At 42.0% G+C, this 21,969-nt stretch overlaps 1 protein-coding gene across 1 annotated transcript in view; it reads left to right on the top strand.

The window, feature by feature from the left end:
• Positions 1 to 21,969, top strand: part of VILL (villin like) — a 142,301-nt gene that overhangs the window by 57,188 nt on the left and 63,144 nt on the right. Inside the window, exon 3 of the mRNA XM_082258399.1 lies at positions 4,221 to 4,295. Coding sequence (XP_082114525.1) covers positions 4,221 to 4,295 — 75 coding nt within the window. The remainder of the gene's footprint in view (positions 1 to 4,220; positions 4,296 to 21,969) is intronic.

Here is a 21,969-nt window from a genome sequence, read left to right as displayed (position 1 = left end):
TGTTCTTGGACCCCTCCTATTTTCAATCTACACCTCCTCTCTGGGTCAGTTGATAGCCTCCCATGGCTTCCAATACCATCTCTATGCTGATGATACCCAAATCTATCTATCCACCCCTCAGCTCTCTCCCTCAGTCTCCTCATGTATCACTAATTTACTATCAGATATATCGGTCTGGATGTCTCACCACTTCCTCAAACTCAATCCATCCAAAACCGAGCTTATAATTTTTCCTCCACCACGTTCCCCTTCCCCCGATTTCTCCATAAATATCGATGGCATTACTATCAGCCCATCCCCGCATGCCAAGGTCTTAGGTGTTGTCCTGGACTCTGAACTCTCCTTCAATCCCCACATCCAATCGCTGTCCAAATCTTGCCGCCTCAGCCTCAGCAACATCTCCAAAATACGCCCTTTTCTAACCAAAGACACAACAAAACTCCTAGTTCACTCCCTGGTCATCTCGCGCCTCGACTACTGCAATTCCCTTCTCGTTGGCATACCTCTACACAGGCTATCCCCCCTTCAATCTATCATAAATGCTGCCGCCAGACTCCTCCACCTTACCAATCGCTCAGTGTCCGCTGCTCCTCTCTGTCAAGCCCTCCACTGGCTTCCGCTCACCCAACAAATTAAATTCAAAATACTTACAACATATTACAAAGCAATCCACAACTTAGCCCCTAGCTACATCACTAGCCTCGTCTCAAAATACCAACCTAATCGCTTTCTTTGTTCCTCTCAAAACCTCCTGCTCTCTAGCCCCCTTGTCACCTCCTCCCATGCTCGCCTCCAGGACTTTTCCAGAGCCTCTCCAATCCTATGGAACTCCTTACCCTTATCTGTCCAATTATCTCCTACTCTATTAGCTTTTAGGCGATCTCTGAAAACCCTCCTTTTCAAAGAAGCCTATCCTACCAACACCTAACAAATGTATCTCCATTTTCTCCATCAACCCATCCCCCACTATTGCCTTTTGTTTAACTTGACCCTCCCTTCTAGATTGTAAGCTCTAACGAGCAGGGCCTTCTAGTTCCTCCTGTTTTGAATTGTATTGTAACTGTATTGTCTTCCCTCACATTGTAAAGCGCTGCGCAAACAGTTGGTGCTATATAAATCCTGTATAATAATAATAATAATAATAATAATATATATATATATATATATATACACACACACACACTATCTCACAAGTGAGTACACCCCTCACATTTTTGAAAATATTTTATTTTATCTTTTCATGTGACCACACTGAAGAAAAGACACTTTGCTACAATGTAAAGTTGTGAGTGTACAGCTTGTATAACAGTGTAAATTTGCTGTCCCCTCAAAATTACTCAACACACAGCCATTAATGTCTAAACCGCTGGCAACAAAAGTGAGTACACCCCTAAGAGAAAATGTCCAAATTGGGCCCAATTAGCCATTTTCACTCCCCGTTGTCATGTGTTTCGTCATTATTATAAGGTCTCTACATTTGATGTTATTAATCTCACTCTCTCATACTGGTCACTGGAAGTTCAACATGGCACCTCATGGTAAAGAACTCTCTGAGGATCTGAAAAAAAAAATTTTTGCTCTACATAAAGATGACCTAGGCTATTAGGTTGCCAAGACCCTAAAACTGAGCTGCAGCACGGTGGCCAATACCATACAGTGGTTTAACAGGACAGGTTCCACTCAGAACAGGCCTTACCATGGTCAACCAAAGGAGTTGAGTACACATGCTCAGCGTCATATCCAGAGGTTTTCTTTGGGAAATAGACATGTGAGTGCTGCCACCATTGGTGCAGAGGTTGAAGGGGTGGGGGGTCATCCTGTCAGTGCTCAGACCATACACCGCACACTGCATCAAACTGGTCTGCATGGCTGTCGTCCCAGAAGGAAGCCTCTTCTAAAGATGATGCACAAGAAAGCCTGCAAACAGTTTGCTGAAGACAAGCAGACTAAGGACATGGATTACTGGAATCATGTCCTGTGGTCTGATGAGACCAAGATAAACTTATTTGGATCAAATGGTGTCAAGCATGTGTGGCAGCAACCAGGTGAGGTGTACAAAAAAAGTGTGTCTTGCCTACAGTCAAGCATGGTGGTGGGAGGGTCATGGTCTGGGGGTACATGAGTGCCGCCGGCACTGGGGAGCTATAGTTCATTGAGGGAACCATGAATGCCAACATGTACTGTGACATACTGAAGCAGAGCATGATCCCCTCCCTTCGGAGACTGGGCCACAGGGCAGTATTCCAACATAACGACCCCAAACACACCTTCAAGACGACCACTGCCTTGTTAAAGAAGCTGAGGGTAAAGGTGATGGATTGGCCAAGCAAGTTTCCAGACCTAAACCCTATTGAGCATCTGTGGGGCATCCTAAAATGGAACGTGGAGGAGCACAAGGTCTCTAACATCCACCAGCATCGTGATGTCGTCATGGAGGAGTGGAAGAGGAAAGGAAGGAAGGATCACTATGGCACATGGAAGGAAGGATCCCAATTTGGACAATTTCACTTAGGGGTGTACTCCTTTTGTTGCCAGCAGGTTAGACAATAATGGCTGTGTGTTGAGTTATTTGGAGGGGACACTGTTATACAAGTTGTACACTCACTACTTTACATTGTAGCAAAGTGTCATTTCTTCAGTGTTGTCACATGAAAAGATATAATATATTTACAAAAATATGAGGGGTGTACTCACTTTTGTGAGATAGTGTGTATGTGTGTGAAAATATATATATAATATATGCTGTATACACACATTACATATATACAAATGCATCTCTGCTGAAAGTACCAATACCTGGTGTATAATCTTGGTACCACTGTCTTTGATTGGCCAGCAAACTTGCCTGACCTAAACCCCATCGAGAAATTGTGGGGTATTGCCAAGAGAAAGATGAGACCCCAGACCCAACAATGCAGACGAGCTAAAAGGCCGCTATCCATGCAACCTGGGCTTCCATAATACCTCATCAGTCATATGGTTGATGAGAGAACGTGGCTACTCATACAAGTATTGCACATCAGTGGATTAAAAGCTCTGTGGTCCCTGGGGCCTGGGGGCTCTGGTGAGCGCATTGTGTTCTTATACTTGCACGTGGGGGAGCACTGGATTCATTTACAAAAAGCAAGAACATTTTATACTAAGAAGGTGTTTGGACTTTTATATAACTTTCACTATTGTGTTGACACAAAATACAAGTTTTGTGGACTTTGCTGTTTATTTTTCACTATTGGTTTGGAATGACATGCATTTTAGATTATTGTTACACTCGTATTCACTGGTGACATTCAGTATCGTTTTCAGTGCTTTCATTTCTATACATTTTTGTCACATTTTATTTTTGTTTTAGGATTTCACACAACTTATGGATTTGCACTATATGGTTAGAGCTGCTTCCATTAGCCATAGCTTTGCATGTACATATATTCATGGGTGATAGTGTAGAACCAAAAAGGGGTACTACCTAAGGTGTTTAAATACCAGGTATTGTTTTATGTCATTTTATGTTTTTTTGGGGTATTTTATTAGGTATAGATATTTTACCACACTATTGTATTAGAAAAGGGATATTTACCCCTGCCACCCCTGATGTGACAGCGCTTTCTCTCTGACATGAACACCTCAGCAGTGCCACAGGCTGATCGCCCCCATGACATGCTGCACTGATGCAGTAATTAATACAAAAGGAGCCCCGACCAAGAATACTTTATACAGTGCGTACTAGACTGTACATGGACATACTTTTCAGTAAGCCAACATTCTGTATTTAAAATCCTTTTTTTTTTTTTGTAATATTCTAATCTTCTAAGATACTGAATTTTGGGTTTTCACTAGCTGTAAGCCATGATCATCAAAATTAAAATAACAAAATGCTTGAAATATCACTCCGTGTTAGATAATCTATATAATGAGTTTTACTTTTTGAATTGAATTACTGAAATTAACTTTTTGTTGATCTAATTTTAATTTTCTTAGATGCACCCTGTATATACTGCGGGAGTGTATATGTATATATGTGTGTGTGTGTGTGTGTGTATATATATATATATATATATATATATTGTGTGTGTGTAAAAGTACATGGTCATGCAATCTGAATGTACAATATATTTAAAGTCTTCCATCTGCATGCTGAATCCATCAAAAGTAAACCTAAGTTAAATGACATTAGCAAAGCAAAATGTTTGGTTGTAAGATAATGTTTTTGGATTTCTTTTCAGAAAATGAAATTGGTTCCACTGCCTGAAAAAGCTTATGGGAGCTTCTTTGAAGGCGACTGCTACATTATTTTATCCGTAAGTATCAGCACTTCAGCTTAAAATAAATGTGTCATCTCAGCTTATATTACCAGATACGCATTCGACCTAACATCTGTAAATAAAATCCAATTTCAGTTATTCATCCTATAAAACATTAATTTAACAAAGAAAAAAATTTTTTTCACAATGTAACTGTCTTACATAAAGCTGTATTAAAAAAAACTGAAAATTGGACAAAGTATGGCGCTCAACAGATAAATCACAATAATAAATCAAATGGTGAAATGTGCTCCAAAATAAATAAATAGAAGTTCAAAAAAGTCTCTAGTGTTCCAGTCATCAAGGTGTTAAGCCAGATAATCATTGGAAAATCACAGACTTGATAGGAGTGAATTCCTCCACACGTTCACCCAGTGGTAGTATAAACTGCTTACCAGAAGTACAGGACCCCTTGATTATAGGGGGTATTATGAGCGCCATACTTTGTCCAATTTTTAGTTTATCACGTTATCACGTTTATGTTTCAGCTCACAGAGTGAAAGTAATTTCACCATACATATATATATTCACGTATATTTATATATATTTTTTCACATTCATATGCGCAGGTTTTGTTGGTGACCCTCACCAACCCCTTTCCCAATTAAAAAAAAGCTGCACAAGCACTGGAACTTGTGTTAGTAGAAATTGACTTTAGCCTAAGTATGAAATATCTGAACGCTAAGCTGATTGGTTCTTGAGGGTTAGTGCTCATCAATATGTCAATAGATCTGTTCTCATAAAGTGACAGCTTTAGATATTTATATGGAATAGCTGACTAATTTTTCGAACAATGTTCGTGTATCATGTATGAGAATAAATGCCTTAAAAAAATGTCACTGGTCTTTGTACTCCCAAGACCTTCACTAAAGCTCATGTATAAAATTGAACTTTGGGCCAAGGGAATCATGACGTAGTAATGTGTGTGAATATGTCAGGTATGGCAGAAAAGCCTGCATATGTGTAATGCCCCATACACACGTGCAGATTATCTGCAGACTTTTGTCTGCAGACTTACCAAAACCATATAATATGAGGTCAAACCTAAACACTTTCAATTTGTATGCAATCCGGCAGGCCCTTGCACTACATAGAAGAGGTAAGTCTGCAGACAAAAGTCTGCAGATAATCTGCACGTGTGTATGGGGCATAAAGGCCCGTACACACGTACCGATCGTCGGCATACAAACGTCGGTGGACGAAGGATCTGCCGATTGTACGCGTGTTAGTATGGTGCCTCCGACAGATGTCTGCGCACAATCCGCGGACAAAAGTCTTTCGTGCAAACATGAAAATATTTGTATGCCGACACCAGAACGGACGATTGTTCGCCTGTCAGTACACAATTCGGCCGACAGACCGCAGATTTGCAAGACTGGGCATGCTCAGAAAATAGAAAACACAGGGAAAGTTAACCATTACATGACATCACTTCTGCAGTCGGTGGACAAAATTCTTGTGCTGTCCTTGTGCTGTCTTTGCACTTTTCAGCAGACACCGACATCCCGGGGAGAAAAGAGGAACATTTGTAAGCCGACCATCGGTACGTGTGTACGGGGCTTAAGGCAAACAATTTGCTTCAAATGTTTTGTCAGTAATATATTTGACAACAATATTTAAAAATCTTAATTTAAAGCATGATTTTGACTATAATTAAGATACAAAAGTAATGTAGAACGTATTTTACCTTCAAGTTGAAATTTATAGATCTTTCTTTTTGAAGGTAGTATTTTTTTGTTTGAAGAAGGGGTCGAAAGGGGCAAATTTCAATATTACAGGGGCCTAGAGGTACAAAATCTTATGTATCCAGGAAAGAACTTAAGAGAAATATGTATATATTTAAATATTTAATCAAAAAAACTATCAACGCAAAAATGTGATAAATAATCTCTATGTGTTAAAACCACAAAATGTGCTAAATATATGCAAAGAAAATTTTTGCATAGGGGGCGGAGCCTGCATACCAAGCGTTGCATCTCTCCCTGATCTATCACAAACTGTGTTTTAAGCAGGCACTGCGGCGTGCCGTGTATGTAAGTGCAGCTATTTATTCATTAAATTACTGTCTAAATAAGCAGAGAGCACTAGATTTCTTCTTTCTTTAATGTTCATGTGTGCCATCTATGATCGGAAGTGGAACCCAGGATTTGCCTCCCTGTTTATAGTCTAAAGCCCCGTACACGCACAGATTGTTGGCCGACCGATCGGCCGTCTTTTGTCCAGTGTTGTTTGTTGGTTGAAATGTGCTCTAGACTTGCACTGGACTTTTGTTGGCCAACAAAAACCAACTTCAGAAATGATGTCATGTGATGGTTGACTTTCTGTGTGTTTTTTTCTTCTCTGAGCATGCCCAGTCTTGCTCATCTGATTTTTGCCTGCCGAAATCTGTACTGACTGAGGAACAATCGGCCGTTCTGTTGTTGGCCAACAAAAATTTTATAGCATGCACACCAGATTTTTTTTTGGCCGAAAATTCGCAGTTGGTTGTCGGAAGCATCATACTAACAAGCCTACAATCGGCTGATCGGACGTTGGCCGACAATTTACGGCCAACAATCTGTGCGTGTGTACGGGGCTTTACATCTCCCCTGATTGAGGGAAAAAAGCTTGGATTGACCTGTAATACTCAGGTCTAGAAAAAAGGTGAGAGGCCACTTTATATGGTGAAGGAAGCACATTCACGGAGGTGTCACCTGTTTAGAGTCTGGGATTAATTTGATGGACACTTTCATTAACATATTTTGCACTATATATGATTTTGCTTAGTCATTTATACTTTGAAAGTTTACTTACTTTCATCTTTATCACAGTTGTTATTTGTGATTTATGAAATTATTTTTTCTGGCGCAACACTGTTTGTTTAGTATATTTAAATATGTCTCTTCCTAGAGTATGGCATAACATTACAGCTATAATTCGCTTGTATAATGGCCATTGTGCATTTTCTACATTTCTACCACACCTCCAATTGTAAATCCCAGCATATATTTTTAAATAAGATTGAATCTTTTAAGGTTGCAGCTGCCTACTATCTAAATTATCTGACAACTATGTAGAAAATTTTGGGATGAATCCCCAATTTGTGCAAACTGGATAATTACTACCTTAAATATAGTGCAGCCCATTGTATGGGTAATTATAGCCTATAGATAGTGAAAAACAATTATTGTATAACCGCGCACCTAAAAAAATGTATTCATACAAGTGCGTATACAAGTGTGGTGTCACTTTTAAATTGAATATAAAAAATTCATTATAAAAATGATAAAAATCAAATCATGTGAATCTTCTTAGTTTCCACCATAAGTAAATCAGTAATCCCGTGTCTTCCTTCACCAACATAAAGCACACATCCTACTCACCAAAACTAGATGACCCCCATTACAGACAGTCATACAAAGCAAATAAGAGATGCCACTTTCTTGATCCTGTTACCAGGTGCAGGGTTCAATAGCGGCAATCATCAATGTCGAACAAACCCTCGTAATTCCAATTCATATGGGAAAGTAAAAGCAAATGCCTCTCATAGTGCAGTATATAAAAACTTTATCCAGTAGGATGTGTGCTTTATGTTGATGAAGGAAGACACGGGATTACCGATTTACTTATTTTGGAAACTATAGGAAGATTCACATTTGTTTGAAGACACCTGGTGGTTGTTTTTGTGGACATTGCACTTTTATATGATTTTATTTCATTTTTATATTCAATTTAAAGTGACACCACACTTGTATATGCACTTGTAGCACTTGTATGAATATATATTTTTTGGGAGCGCAGTTATATAATTGTTTTTCATTATCTGACAACTGCTTGAAGCACCTTTTCAGATTTGCGCATAAAAAAATTCAAGCGAGAATATTCTTCTGTAAATTATATGTAATTTGTATTTCTTTTGAAGTTGGCCTAATTCTAGTACCCATAAATGTTAAGGTTAATCCTAGATTACAAGGAAGATTCCTTCCATTTGTGTCTGAGCTTTACAACAATTTTGTGCTGCTCCACCTGTCAAACTCGACATGCTTGGTTAATTTTGCCACAAAGCAAATTCTGGAGGCTGCCACATGTATAAGACCCCCATCCTGCTGCATGATATCTTTTAGGTGGGTGGTCAGGGGTAGGTAAAACAGTTCAGTTGCCTGTTTTTATTGCCCCCTTGGTGCAGTGCACATGTGAACAAGACTATTGTGGTGTATTACCTACAGCCTCACATATACTGGCCATTTTTGACGGTGCTCTGGCATTTTTCTTTCTGCCTCTAAATGCCTCTACATATTAGCCTATGTGTCCATGCACACAAAGGTGTTTAGAGGGAGGAAAAAATAAACCCTGCCAGTGCATCCAGGAACAGTGTGAATTTTTCAGAAAACAAAATAATTTAAATGCGTGTTAACAATAGGTGCATTTAGTGCTTGAGCAATAAAGTGGTTATAAAGCTTTGTTTTTTCTAAAAATAACAAACATGCCTATACTTACCTGCTCTGTGCAATGGTTTTGCACAGAGCAGCGTAAATCCTCTTCTTCTGGGGTCCCCTGCACTCCTGGCGCCTCTTCATTGGTTGCCGCCATGGAAAGCTGTTTTTCCAGGGGGTAACCATGCATGCTGCATCCATTGACTAAGACAGTGGGATTCGGCCCTGCTGCCTTGTCACCGGATTTGACTGACAGCAGTGGCAGTGTTTTTTTACCTTAATGTATAAAACCTTAAGGCTTTAGAACCATTTTAATTTCAATGGCCAGAATAACTTATTATTTTGGGCAATTAAATTAACGCCCAAGAGCTTGATGCGCCTAAATGCGTTACATGCGTTTACAAGTGTAAAGAAAATCTTTTTTTCTGACAAAACACCACTGCCAGGAGGAACGGCATTTAGAGAGACAGCAAAAACATCCAGTGTGCATGAGGCCTAACAAATTTTCACATAGGGCATTACCATACATTACAGTAGGACAAACCATTTACTTTGAATCGGCTGCCACCACACTGCAGCTCATATTTTATTAGACTTTTTTTTTGCAATTAATTAATTAATTTACAGTGCACAGATAGTTCAGATGCATTGTGGTGTGGTGCATTGGGGTGCCATTCAAATTAAAGTGGTTCTAAGGCCTCAAGGTTTAAAGCATTAAAGGTAAAAAAATCCTGTGCAGCAGGATCCCCCCAGCCCCCCCATCTTATTCTTACCTGAGCCCAATCCCATCCAGTGATGTGCACGAGAGTGGCGGGTCTTGCTGCTGTCTCCTTCCTCACTGGTCAGATTGATAGCAGCGGGAGCCGTTGGCTCCCACTGCTGTCAATCAAATGCTGTGACGAGGGAGCGGGGGGCGGGCCGAGCCATCTGCTCTGTGTCAATAGCCGCAGACAGGGCAGTTCGGGAGCAAGCCTGCACAGGTGCCAGCATGGAAAGCCACTGGGAGTGCTCACTAAAGAGGAGGAGCCTTAAGCACCAGTGGGGAACCCCAGAAGAAGAGGATCGGGCAGCTATTTAGAAAACCATTGCACAGAGCAGGTAAGTATACCATGTTTGTTATTTTAATTTTAAAAATTAAAGGTTTAATGTCACTTTAAACAACTCTGCAAAACATTGCACATAGTTCTACACATTACTGTAGGTTGCAGTAGTGTGGGGTACCATAAAGTCCATATCTTAATTGACCCATAGGGCCCATTTATTCAGGTAATGCCCAACACACGTCAGAGCATGGATCTGTTTGGGGTGCGGTCTGATGTGGCACCAGTTAATGGCACTATTAGTTAATACACTGTTCAGCAGGGGCCAATGCACACTACAGTGTGTCTGAAAAAATATTAATATTACACAGGATTCATATAGTGCCAACAGTTTGCGTAGTGATTTACAATATAAAGGTGGTTAGGAGGGCCCAGCTCCTGGGAACTTACAATCTAATAGGGAGGGGCTGGTGGAATGAAAGGTAATAACTGTGAGGGATGAACTAATGGGAGAAGTAAAAAGTTTAGGTATTAGCTGAAGGCAGGATAAACTTCCCTGAAGAGATTCGTTTTCAGAGATCACCTAAAAACAGCCAGGGTATGAGATAGCTGGACAAATTGGGGATGGGAGAGGCTGGAGAGAAGTCCTGGTAATGAGCATGGGAGGTGACAAGGGAGCTAGGGAGCAGGAGGTCTTGTGAGGACGGTTTGGATGACATTTGAAGACAAGATTGGGGATGTAGTGCTGGGCAGAGTTGTAAATGGCTTTGTATGTTGTAAATGTTTTGAATTTTATTCATTGGGCAATGGGAAGCCAGTTGAGGGATTGGCAGAGAGAGGTGGCAGACACTGTACAGTTAGTTAGGTGGATGAGTCTTGCAGCAGCATTCGTGATAGCCTGTGAAGAGGTAGGCCAATGAGGAGGGAGTTACAATAGTTAAGGCGAGAGATAATAAGGGAGTGAATAAATCGCTTGGTAGTTTCAACGTTTAAAAAGTGGCGTCTTTTGGAGATGAAGTCTAAAAAATTTGGACAGCGACTTGATTTGGGGCTGCTTTATTCTTAATGGAGAAGACAGAGGAGGGGGACGGGGCAGGAGGGAATATTATGAGCTCAGTTTTAGAAAGATTGAGTTTGAGGAAGTGGGGTGACAACCATGCCAATATGTCAGTTAATAAGTTAGTAATGCAACAGGAGACTGAAGGATTGAGGTGAGGAGTAGAGATAGATTTGTGTGTCATCGGCATAGAGATGTCCCTGAAAGCCATTGGATTTTATCAAGTGTCCAAGGAAGTAGGTGTAGATGGAGAAGAGGTCCGAGGACAGAGTTTTGGGGACTCCTACAGAAAGAAGAAATAGAGAGGAGAAGACAGAGTTAAAAAATAGGGTCTTCTTTTTTTAATGGTCCATTGAGGGGCGTTGGCAGGCCATTCATTATTATTTTGATTTGGTAATGCACCGCTTCAGACAGTGCAGGTGTACACACTAAAAGTAATGTGATACAAAGGTATCAATGTCACAAATCACAGGGAATTTAAATAGTTGAGATAGAATGTGATAAATCTGACTATAGTTTATCACTCTTAGGCATTCCTTAAATGAGAATGTTTTTCTGCACATCCAAAATCCAACCAGTTGTCCTGTTATTTCGAGTACAAGGCAAATGAGAAGCCAGCCGTATCTTTTGTATAGACTCAACCGGCTCTCAAGGGCCCTTTTTTCCTTTTTTTTTTTTATTACAAAGTATTTATGTGGTCTGTTTAATACTGCACCAATCAGATATATCGTAAAAATCTATACTATACCTCTACGTAGTTTTGTTGGTCCAGCTTGAACTAATGTATCTAACATGCCCTACTTGTAGGGTTCCTGTAGAAGCTGGAAATCACCGTAGTAGCTTCTGGGTTCCATGCCAAGCAGCTGTCCTGCTGCTTAGTTTACGCAGGATGCAATTTGCTCAGCACAAGCACCATTCAGAAAGGACTTTCTTAATGAATGCATATTCTTTCCTGGATAAGTTGGAGACCGTTCCATCAGCACCCCACCTCTCTACCTCATTCAATCAGAGAACGTTTTGCATTCATTAAGAGAATGCAAGGTGTTCCCTGAATGGCGCTCATGCCAGCAAGTGACCTCCTGTGTTCACAATGCAGGAGGCCAGGTGCTCAGTACAGGACTTGGAAGCTAGTGGAGATCACTGGAGTAGCAGTTCCTACTATAGTGATTTGCAGGTTCTACAGGAATCCAAACCAAACATTCTTTAAGTTTGGATAGTGGGGAATGATTAGAACACTTCAGGTTTTTATTGATGAAATTCAATTCCTCTTTCTATACTGTGTGACTGTTGTCACCAAGAGGAAAAATGAGAGGAGAGGAAATCCTAAATTTTACATTTATATGTAAATCTTTTTATTGTATTGATGTTGAGGCTCACTCTTCCAGAACTCAGACACATTTCCACGTATGCCAATGATACTTTATAGTAGTTCTCCTTTTGATAGACAGATCGGGATGCAGCTCACGTACATATATGCAGTGCTGAAAGCTAAATAAAAAAAAAGCTGAACTTTAAACTTCAAAGGAAATGTTTCACAAATTAAATACCTGGATGAAAAGACTCAAATGGAAGCTGCCATTTTCTGACTTCAGGTCTGCACGGCAGTTCTGGGACAGTGGTTCAATGATTACACTTTCATGAATCCAGAAGACTTTAAGCTAGCCATACATTATATAATTTTCCTGTTCAATTTTCTTTGGATTTACTTTAAACCATGTAGTTCAAGGGCCTGCCTGATTGCATACAAAATTGAAAGGGGTTTGACCTCCTATTATATGGGTTTGGTAAATCTAAAGGAGAAAAATTGTATAATGTATGGCCAGCCTCATACAAAAAGGCAAAATGCGTCCGCTTTCATCAGATGGTTCTCACCCAGGTATTTTGCTTTGTAACGGGTTACTTTAACCACTTCAGGCCCAGGTCATATTTTGCGATATGATACTGCATTACTTTAACTGGGCGATCGTGCCATGCTGTACCCAAATAAAATGTATGTTCTTTTTTTCCCCGCAAATAGAGCTTTCTTTTGGTGGTAAATGATCAATGCCTCTTTGGATGCAGCTCCCCTGATGGCTCGCCTTTCTATTTTGGCAGTGGTCCTTCAGTGTGTCTTTTGGCTCAAATGCTGGTCTGCGGATCAGACTTCAAAAAAGGCCTTGACTGATCTTCCTTTTCAAGGAGATTGGCTGTTTGGAGTTACCCTGGATGACATCATTAAAGGTCTCACGGGGGGGAGAGTATTTTTCTTCTGCAGGCTACTAAGGGCAAGGAACGTCGCCCCCTTCTCAGCTCAGGATCCAAACGAACCTGGTCTGGCAAGCCAAGACCGGGCTTCTCCAGACAAGGCTCCTTCTGCGCGAACGTGCACCCTCCCCCGTATCGGGGGACATCTTCGCTGGTTTCCGGACCTCCCAGGTGCAAGACAAATGGGTCCACAAAGTCATTTGGTCCGGCTACAAGAGTGAGTTTCAATCTTGTCCCCTGGCAAGGTTTTTTCCTGCAAACTTGCTCCTGTCTCCGGACCGCTTACAGGGCCTGATTGGGGCGGTACAAGACCTGTTCCATCGAGGGATGATTGTCCCGGTTCCGACCTCAGAATGTTTTCAGGGTTTTTATTCAAACCTGTTCACAGTTCCCAGGAAGGAAGGCAAAGTGCATCCAATCCTGGACCTTAAGGCACTAAATAGCTTTGTGCAGGTACAGAAGTTCAGAATGGAGTCCATTCACATTCCAATATGTGCCAGTCACCAGCTTTTTCTCTGCTTTGCTGTGGGAGAGGGGGATTATGAGTTTGTGGCATTACCCTTTGGTCTCGCATCTGCTCCTCAGGTCTTCACAAAAGTATTATCCCCGGTGCTAGCTTTGCTACGCCAACGGGGGATGACGGTACTCGGCTACTTGGAGGATCTCCTTCTGCGAGCGGAGTCTCCCTCTGCTCTGGTGGAGAACCTGGAGATCACAATCTGAACTCGGCGGGAGTACAGCTGGATTCTGAACCTTCAGAAGTCTGCTCTGGTTCCGTCCACAAAGCTGGACTATCTGGGCCTGACTCTGGACTCGGCCTTAGCCAGAGTGCTCCTTCCTCTGGACAAACTCCAGAAACTGCAGTCTGCAATTCGCCTCCTGCTGTCCAACAAATGGTCATCCTTCTGAACTTGCATGCGGGTGCTGGGCCTGATGGTGTCTACCTTCAAGGCGGTTCCATTTGCACAGTTCCATATGAGGCCTCTGCAAGGGAAATTCAAGAATGCACAGTCTCTGGACAATCCGAGTCGGGGCACAAAGGGCTGATATGGTGGCTTCGTCTTCTGGCGCTTCTTCTGGGAAAATCCTTCCTCCCCTTGTATTGGACAGTGGTCACCACGGTGCCAGACTTTCTGGCTGGGGAGGTGTCCTCAGCAAGCATTCTGCTCACGGGATCTGGACGCTGGAAGAGTCCAGACTCCCGATCAAGGTCTTGGAACTTCAGGCGATTAGAGTGTGTCTGGATCATTGAAGGGATTGTCTTCAGGGTTGTCTAGTGCGCATTCAATCAGACAATGCCACGGCCGTGGCTTCTGTCAATCACCAAGGGGGCACAAGAAGTGTCCTGGTGGCTCTGGAGGTAGCCAGCATTCTAAGATGGGCAGAACAGTTAGTTCCAGCCCTCTCCGCCGTACACATTCCCGGGGTGGAAAATTGGCGAGCGGATTACCTCAGTCGGCAGGCGTTGGACCACGGGGAGTGGTCCCTCCTTCCGGAGGTGTTACATCAGCTGTGTCTCCGGTGGGGCTCCCCTGGGGTGGATCTGTTGGCGTCTCGGCTCAACAGAAAGGTGCAGAGGTTTGTGGCTTGGTCAAGGGATAGACTCACTGGTGGCCCCGTGGGGTCGGCATCGTCTGATTTTACACCTTCCCTCCTCTCAAGCTTCTGCCCAGACTTCTACACAGGATTGAGGCAGATAGGATTCCCGTCATCTTTGTGGCTCCAGACTGGCCTCACTGGGCTTGGTACGCCGTTTTGGTGCGGCTGGTCGCCCGACGTTCCTTGCAGCTTCATCTAAGGGAGGATCTGCTGTCCCAAGAACCGGTCTTCCATCTTGATTTACAGTCGCTGGCTTTGACAGCTCGGCTGTTGAACGCCAGTTGTTGAAGGATAGGGGTTCATCTGAGTCGGTGATTCCTACACTGTTGAAAGCTAGGAAATCTACCTCTAGTAGGATTTACCATCGTACGTGGAAGACCTACATTGCATGGTGAGAGTCTGTTGGGGTTCTTCCTCGCTCCTTCTAGGTGGCTCAGATCTTGACCTTCCTGAGTACCAGCAAGGGCCAGGTGTCGGCGTTGGTGGTCTTCTTCCAACAACCTTTGGCCACACACTCCCTAGTGTGTACCTTTCTTCAGGGTGTCAGACATTTGGTTCCTCCAATGCGGGCTCTGTTGCCACCTTGGAATCTTAATTTGGTGCTTTCAGCTCTACAGAAGCCTCCCTTTGAAAATATGCGGGAGATTCCCCTGCTTACGCTGTCCCAGAAGGTGGCCTTTTTAGTGGTTATCACCTCTGCGCAAAGGGTGTTGGAACTGGCGGCTTTATCCTGTCGTTCATTTTACCTGGTGATTCACAGGAATAAGGTGGTTCTTCGCCCCTGTCCGTTGTTCCTTCCAAAGGTTGTCTCTGATTTTCATTTGAATGATATTGATTTGCTTTCCCTGTGTCCCAGGCCTAAACATCCGAAGAAAATTGCCTTTCATGCCTTGGATGTGGTCCGGGCAATTAGAGCAGCTATGGAGTCTTTCAGGAAGTCAGACTCTCTCTTTGTGCTCACAGATGGATGGTTGTCCGCTTCCTCTGCAACCATTTCCAGATAGATCAGACAGACGGTGGTTCAGGCCTATTCCATCAGGGGTCAGGTTCCTTGTTTCCCTGTCAAGGCGCACTCTACTAGGGTGCTTAGTGCCTTCTGGGCTTTCTGTCATCAGGTGTCAGTGACGCTGGTCGTCGGTGCACACTTTTATAAAGTTTTTTAAAGTGGATTTGGTGGCATCTGCTGATGCTTCTTTTGGCCGCAAGGTTTTGCAGGCTGCTGTTTAAGAGGACCTGATCCTCTTTGAGGGTGTGTTTTTTTTTTTTTTTCCAGGTGAGCTCCTGTTGCCTGGTTGGCTAATGTTTTAGCCTTGGGAATTTTTCTGTTGTTCCCACCCTTCATGTTTAACACTGCTTTTGGACGTCCCAATGGTTATGAATATCAGAAGCTGTGTTCGTCAATGACCATCAGAAAAATGGATTTTACGGTAAGTCAAAAATTCCAATTTTTTTCATCAGTTTAGGCCAATATGTATTCAGCTACTACCTTCCCCACTGACAGAATGGCGACTTGCCTCTCTCCTGAATGATCACCTGGTGGGGGTGGACATTGAGTCCTCTGGACCTGCTGATTTGCTTTCACTGTGTCCAATCACAGTGCGAGCAGGTCGCTGGGAGTGCACGTGCACACCCCAGACCCAAACATGCAGAATCACGTACAGGTACATGATTCTCCGCAGAGGAGCCACCACCCCGCAGTAAATGTACGCGGGGCGGTCAGTTAATAATATTAGCTTTAGCTGTAGACCCAGCACAATTGCCCTGATTCTGCCCACGATCCCATTGCAAATTGCGGGACGCCTGTGCGATTCCTTTGACTTGCAGTGACACCCCAAACACGGTGCAATTTTGCCGCGATTGTCGCCCAGTGATTCGCGGTAAAATCGCACAAAGAGAATCGCCGGATGCCTGTCGCCCAAAGGAAGTTATTGTACTTTTTTGGGCAACAGGCGTTTGCGGTTTTACCACTAATCATCGGGCAACAATCAAGGCAAAATCGCGCCGCGTCTGGGGTGCCATTGTAATTCACTGGAATTGCATGGGCATCCTGCAATTTGCAGTGATTCGGGATCGCGGGCTAGCGATCTGAGACACCAATATTTGAACAGAGCCTGAAAATCGACCATAAATCGGTATGCTCAGTTGTGAATGGAGCCTGAAGCATGAGCTGGTGTTCGGTTTCAGTTTTGTTAGTGTATCTAAATCTGCTAGTACATAACACTTCCCTCCTCCCAGACTGACAATGCTGCTGTCCAAAGGTGCATCTGTGCTCCTTCATCCAGAGTGGGGACACTCTAATACAGGAGGTGTATTACTGGACAGATCACCAGGTGAAAATAGAGGGGGGGAAAGCCTAAAAAAGAAAACTAATGCAGCCACCACATCTAATGCTTGGTAAGCTGCAATCTGACATTTTTGGTACTTTGGTTTAATACCGCTTTCATTTAGCAATCAAATTAGAACTGTAGTTTTGTTTTGTGTTTGTTTTTATGGGGAAGCCCCAGTAAATCCATGAAGGGGTTAAATGAAGAAATGGTCGTTAAGGCAAGCCATCTGCTTCTCCTATTTACGTTGGTTTTGCACAGGTGATCTCTTTAATGAGTAGGTAGTCGAGGGTGAAGGAAAGGAAGGAATGTACATGTTTGCTAAAGGTGACACATCATTCTGACAGGATCAAACAGAAAAAGCCAACCATGCCTGGAACACATCCCAGACAATAGCAATTCCAGCTCAGTCTGCACAATAAACTGTGCCTGGCCCTCTGCAGCAGGTCTCCTGCATCTAGCAAAACTACATTTGATTCAAAGAAAAAAAAGAGTGCAGCATGAAAAAGAACTGAGAGATTTATTTTTTTACTAATGCAAAATGAGAAGCGCAATAATCAAATGTGGGCAGCCATCGCTATTCCGTTGTACTAGGATACATTGCTGATGCATATGTGGACCTAGTTCTGTGGAAAAATCGCACGGTTCTATGGTGACAACATTTTCCGCTCTACTACTATTTCATGGTAATTTTTTAAGCATAGGATATAACAAGAATGCATCAAATCAAAGAACTCACTGTAAAGTCATTCACCTCTCTGGTTGACGCTGTGGAAATGGCATATTTAACCTCTTCAGCCCCTAAAGGTTTATCCCCATCATGACCAGGCCATTTTTTAGCAATATGGCACTGCGTTTTAGCTGATAATTGCGCGGTCGTGCAACGTTGTAACCAAATAAAATGGATGTCCTTTTTTTCCCACAAATGTTTTTTTTTTTTTCAAAGTTGTCGGTCTTTTTTTGTTTATAGCGCAAAAAATAAAAACGAATATTTACTTTATGCTATAAAACATATCCAATAAAAAATTTAAAAAATGGAATTTATTCATAAATGTAGGACAATATGTATTCTGCTACTTCTTCTATATGTTTTTGGTTAAAAAAAAATCGCAATAAGTGTATATTGATTATTTGCAAAATAGCTATAGCATCTACAAACTATGGGATATATTTATGGAATTTTAATTTTTTTTTGTTTTTACTGGTAATGGCGGTGATCGGTGATTTTAGCGAGGCCGCGACATTCTGCTGGACAAATCTGACAGTGACACCAATACAGTGATCAGTGCTAAAACAAGTGCACTGTCACTGTACTATGACACTGGTAGGGAAGGGGTTAACAGTGGCAATCAAAGGGTTAAATATGCTGCGTGACTGGGGGAAGATAGATATCCATGTTCGTGCTTAGCAGAAACACAAGATCTTCATCTTACCCCCCCCTCCCCCCCCCCCAGTACGGCGGTCTGCCTTGTTTACATAGGCAGACTTCTGTTCTGCCTCTCCTGAGAAAGATTGCCGGGTGTCAGCAAACATCGAATCCGCCAGGCCCGCTGACTGGCCCTGCGCATGCATGCCCCAGTGCACAAAATCACACACAGGTACGTGATTTCGCGCAGGATGGCCACTGCCACAGTATATCTGCATGGGGCGGTCCAGAACAGGTTAAAGCCTAAGTGCAGCAAAAATAAAAAATAAAAACCTAAAAATTCAGCACAAGGGATGTAACTTACTGTCAGTTATGTTCCTTGATGTGATGCTGATGTCTCTTCTTATAGGTGAAATGCTCCTCTGTTCATGAATGCCCCCTCCCCCCCATAATCTTCCCATGCGGCTGAAGTTAATAAAACTAAGGGGCTGTCACAGGCTCTCATCAAGAAAGCCCAACTGTTATATCTTCCAACTTTTTGAGATGGAAATGAGGGACACTTATCAGAAAAAGTATGTAGGCATAGGACACACCCCTGCCACCCCCTTTAAAGGAGAATTAAACAAAAAATGATTAGCTAAACCCACAAGTGCACTACAAATGCAGTCATTTAGAACTTGGATGAAACGTTTAGCTCTGGGAAACACTTTTTGAAAGATAAATTGTGCATTATATATGCACAAACATATAGATCAGGCCAAAATTGGGGACAAATGAAGAGGGAAGAGGGACAGAGGAACTTTGTTCTGAATCAGGCACTGTACCTCGAAATCAGGGACAGTTGGGGGCTATGCAACTATGCCCACCCTATCTGCCAAGCTGCTCCATTCGTAGAAGCCATACTACAGCTTCTATGAATAAGTGATCTATGAATGGAGGGGACAGACCTATAAATCACGTGCCTGTCCCCCATTCTGAAGACCTGTACACATAAGAAAATCGGAAGTAAAATTTCGTCCGAACAATCTGCCGATTTTCGGATTGTTAGTTGACAGCCGAATTGCTTTTGACAGCCGAATGTACGACAAAAACTGAATGGGCAGGCTATAAAATTTTAATTGGACGTGAACACAACGTACGATTTTCGTTTAATTAGTACAGTTTTGGTCCATAAAAAAAAAACATAAGAGCAAGACTAGGCATGCTCGGAAATGACAGAATACTTACAAAACAATTCAACACATGACATCACTTCTGAAGTTGAATTCGGTCGTATGAGAATGTTCGTATGAAAGTAGCTTCTTTACTGTCAATTTGAGACTAGCATGCAACAAAAAAATTTACGAAAATCTGTCCGATAGTCTGATCATGTGTACGAGGCTTTCAATCACATTTCATTTAAAGAAGCTGTAGTACAGCTTTTAGGAATGGAGCAGCTGGTATAAGGCCCTTTATACAGGACGTTCTCCGTAAAGCAGACTCACCTGCTCAGCAGGGGATCTGTCCGCTGATCCCCACTGAGCAGGCGGAGACAGGTCCGTGTCTGCTCCACTATGCAGAGTCGACATGGACACAGCTCGCTCTTCTCTATGGGACGGTCGGATGGAAAATGGTTTGCCCATCTATTTTTGGCAGTTGGGATCAGATCAGATACAGGCGGGTGTAAACGGACACATGTCCTCCCCATAGAGAACAATGGGTGGTCTGATCAGGTCCACCTGAAAAATGGACAGGCAGACCTGATCAGTCCGCTGGTGTGAAAGGGGCCTAAAGGGTGGGCATAGTCAGGCTCTCTTGATGACAGCCCCTTAGTTGTATTAACACTGCTCCACTGGAAGAATACGGCGGACGGACAGAAGAGGATTGCAACTATAGTAAAAGAAGAGCCATCAGCACAATGGACACATCCTACTGACTGTAAGTTATGTCCCTTTTGCTAGTGTCTTCAAGGATATAACTGAAATGTAGCTGTGACATTTTAGGGAATTCGAGTATTAGCAACACTTTTCTGGTGGTATGGCCCTTTAACATGACCTTCACCAAATTAAAAAATCCCTGCCGCCTATTTCAGTAGCTTTACTGAATAATGCTGCAGATTCAGGCCCGGTTCACACTGGTGTGACATACAGTATGTTCTGACTTTGAGAGCATATGTCACATGACATGTATAAATTAATGGTTTCCTATGAGAGCCGTCTTAAATGGTCCGACACAAGTTTGTCCGACTTTGAAAAAGGTTCCTGCACTACTTTGGTCCAACTTTGATATGACTTCAATGCCATACTGTGTAAAAAGTCACAATAAGTTGGCTCAAAGTTGGACTGAAGTTGCAAAGCAAAGTCGGATCGGAAGTGGTACTACTTGTGTCGGAGCAGTGTGAACATAGCCTTAGGCACTTCCTAGTAGATACTCTCTATGAATTTGCTTAAATAGGTTTGAGATTAATCAGGGGAGGTTTACCCCAGATGTGTCATTCATAGATTATGAATCAGAAGTGATGACTCACTGAAAAACACACCTAGCTTCATACTCTTCCTTCATATAATAGTAACCGAACAATGGGCTGACTGCTGTTTTACCTCAGGCCCACAACAGGTGCAATAGATTTTTGCCAACAATTACTTTTTTACCAGTTGCTGTGCCACAGGTCTGTTTATTATTTCTTTAACCCAAAATTTACACAACTTTCACCCAATATACACACATTTTTCTAATCTTCTAAAACTTGGGTGAAAACATTGAAAACTGACCCTTCAAAGTGCTGGTTAAGCATTTTATGGCTAGATTAGAGAATGGTTAAGACCCCCTGTCAGTTTTTTTTTTCCTATCTGTGTCCGGGGAGATTTCCTCTCCCTTCCTGTGTCAGAGACACAGCAGGAAGTTAAAGGCGATCTCTCTAAAGAAAGGGTATATCCTCTTTGTTAGTTGTCGCTAGAACAGGTTTAACCAATGTAAGACTTAATAAATTATTTATTTATTACAGGTATTTTTATACCGCTGGTAGTTTAAGCAGTGCTTACATATATCATTACATTCACATCAGTGAATCAGGGCCAATTTAGACAGGAGCCAATTATTAGACATGTGCAGTTTGTTTGATTCTGAAAAAAATTCAGACAAATTTTGTTGTTCAGAAATTCAGATGTATCCAAATTTCCAAATATTTTACAATAGTAACAAAACTAAATGAATCTGAAATAACTAAACAACATTTTGGACGAAAGTCGAATTCAAGTAGTTTCCTAATCAAATTTAAATAGTTTTCTAAATCAAATTCGAATTTCCAAAGAGAAAAAAATAGAATAGAAAATAAAGAAATAGGATAGAAAAGAATATAATAGAGTAAAACAGAACAGAATAGAAAAAAATAGATAGAATTGAAAAAAAAAAAAGCATAGAATATAAAAGAATAGAGTAAAACAGAACAAAATAGTATAGAATAAAAAATAGAATATACCCATCTTCTGAAATTTGAATTTCAAATAGAATAAATTCAAATTTGAATACAATAGAAAAGAATGGATTTGAAAAAAGTAATCCAATAGAAAAAAATTGAATAGAATATAACCTTCTTCCGAAATTTGAATTTCAAAAAGAATACATTCAAATGTGAATAGAATAGAAAAAAA

This window comes from Pelophylax lessonae (genome assembly GCF_965119305.1).
Source record: "Pelophylax lessonae genome assembly, chromosome: 5".
In the NCBI taxonomy this organism is placed as follows: domain Eukaryota; kingdom Metazoa; phylum Chordata; class Amphibia; order Anura; family Ranidae; genus Pelophylax; species Pelophylax lessonae.
Note: the sequence above shows the minus strand (reverse complement) of the source record. Positions and strands in the feature narration are given on the sequence as shown.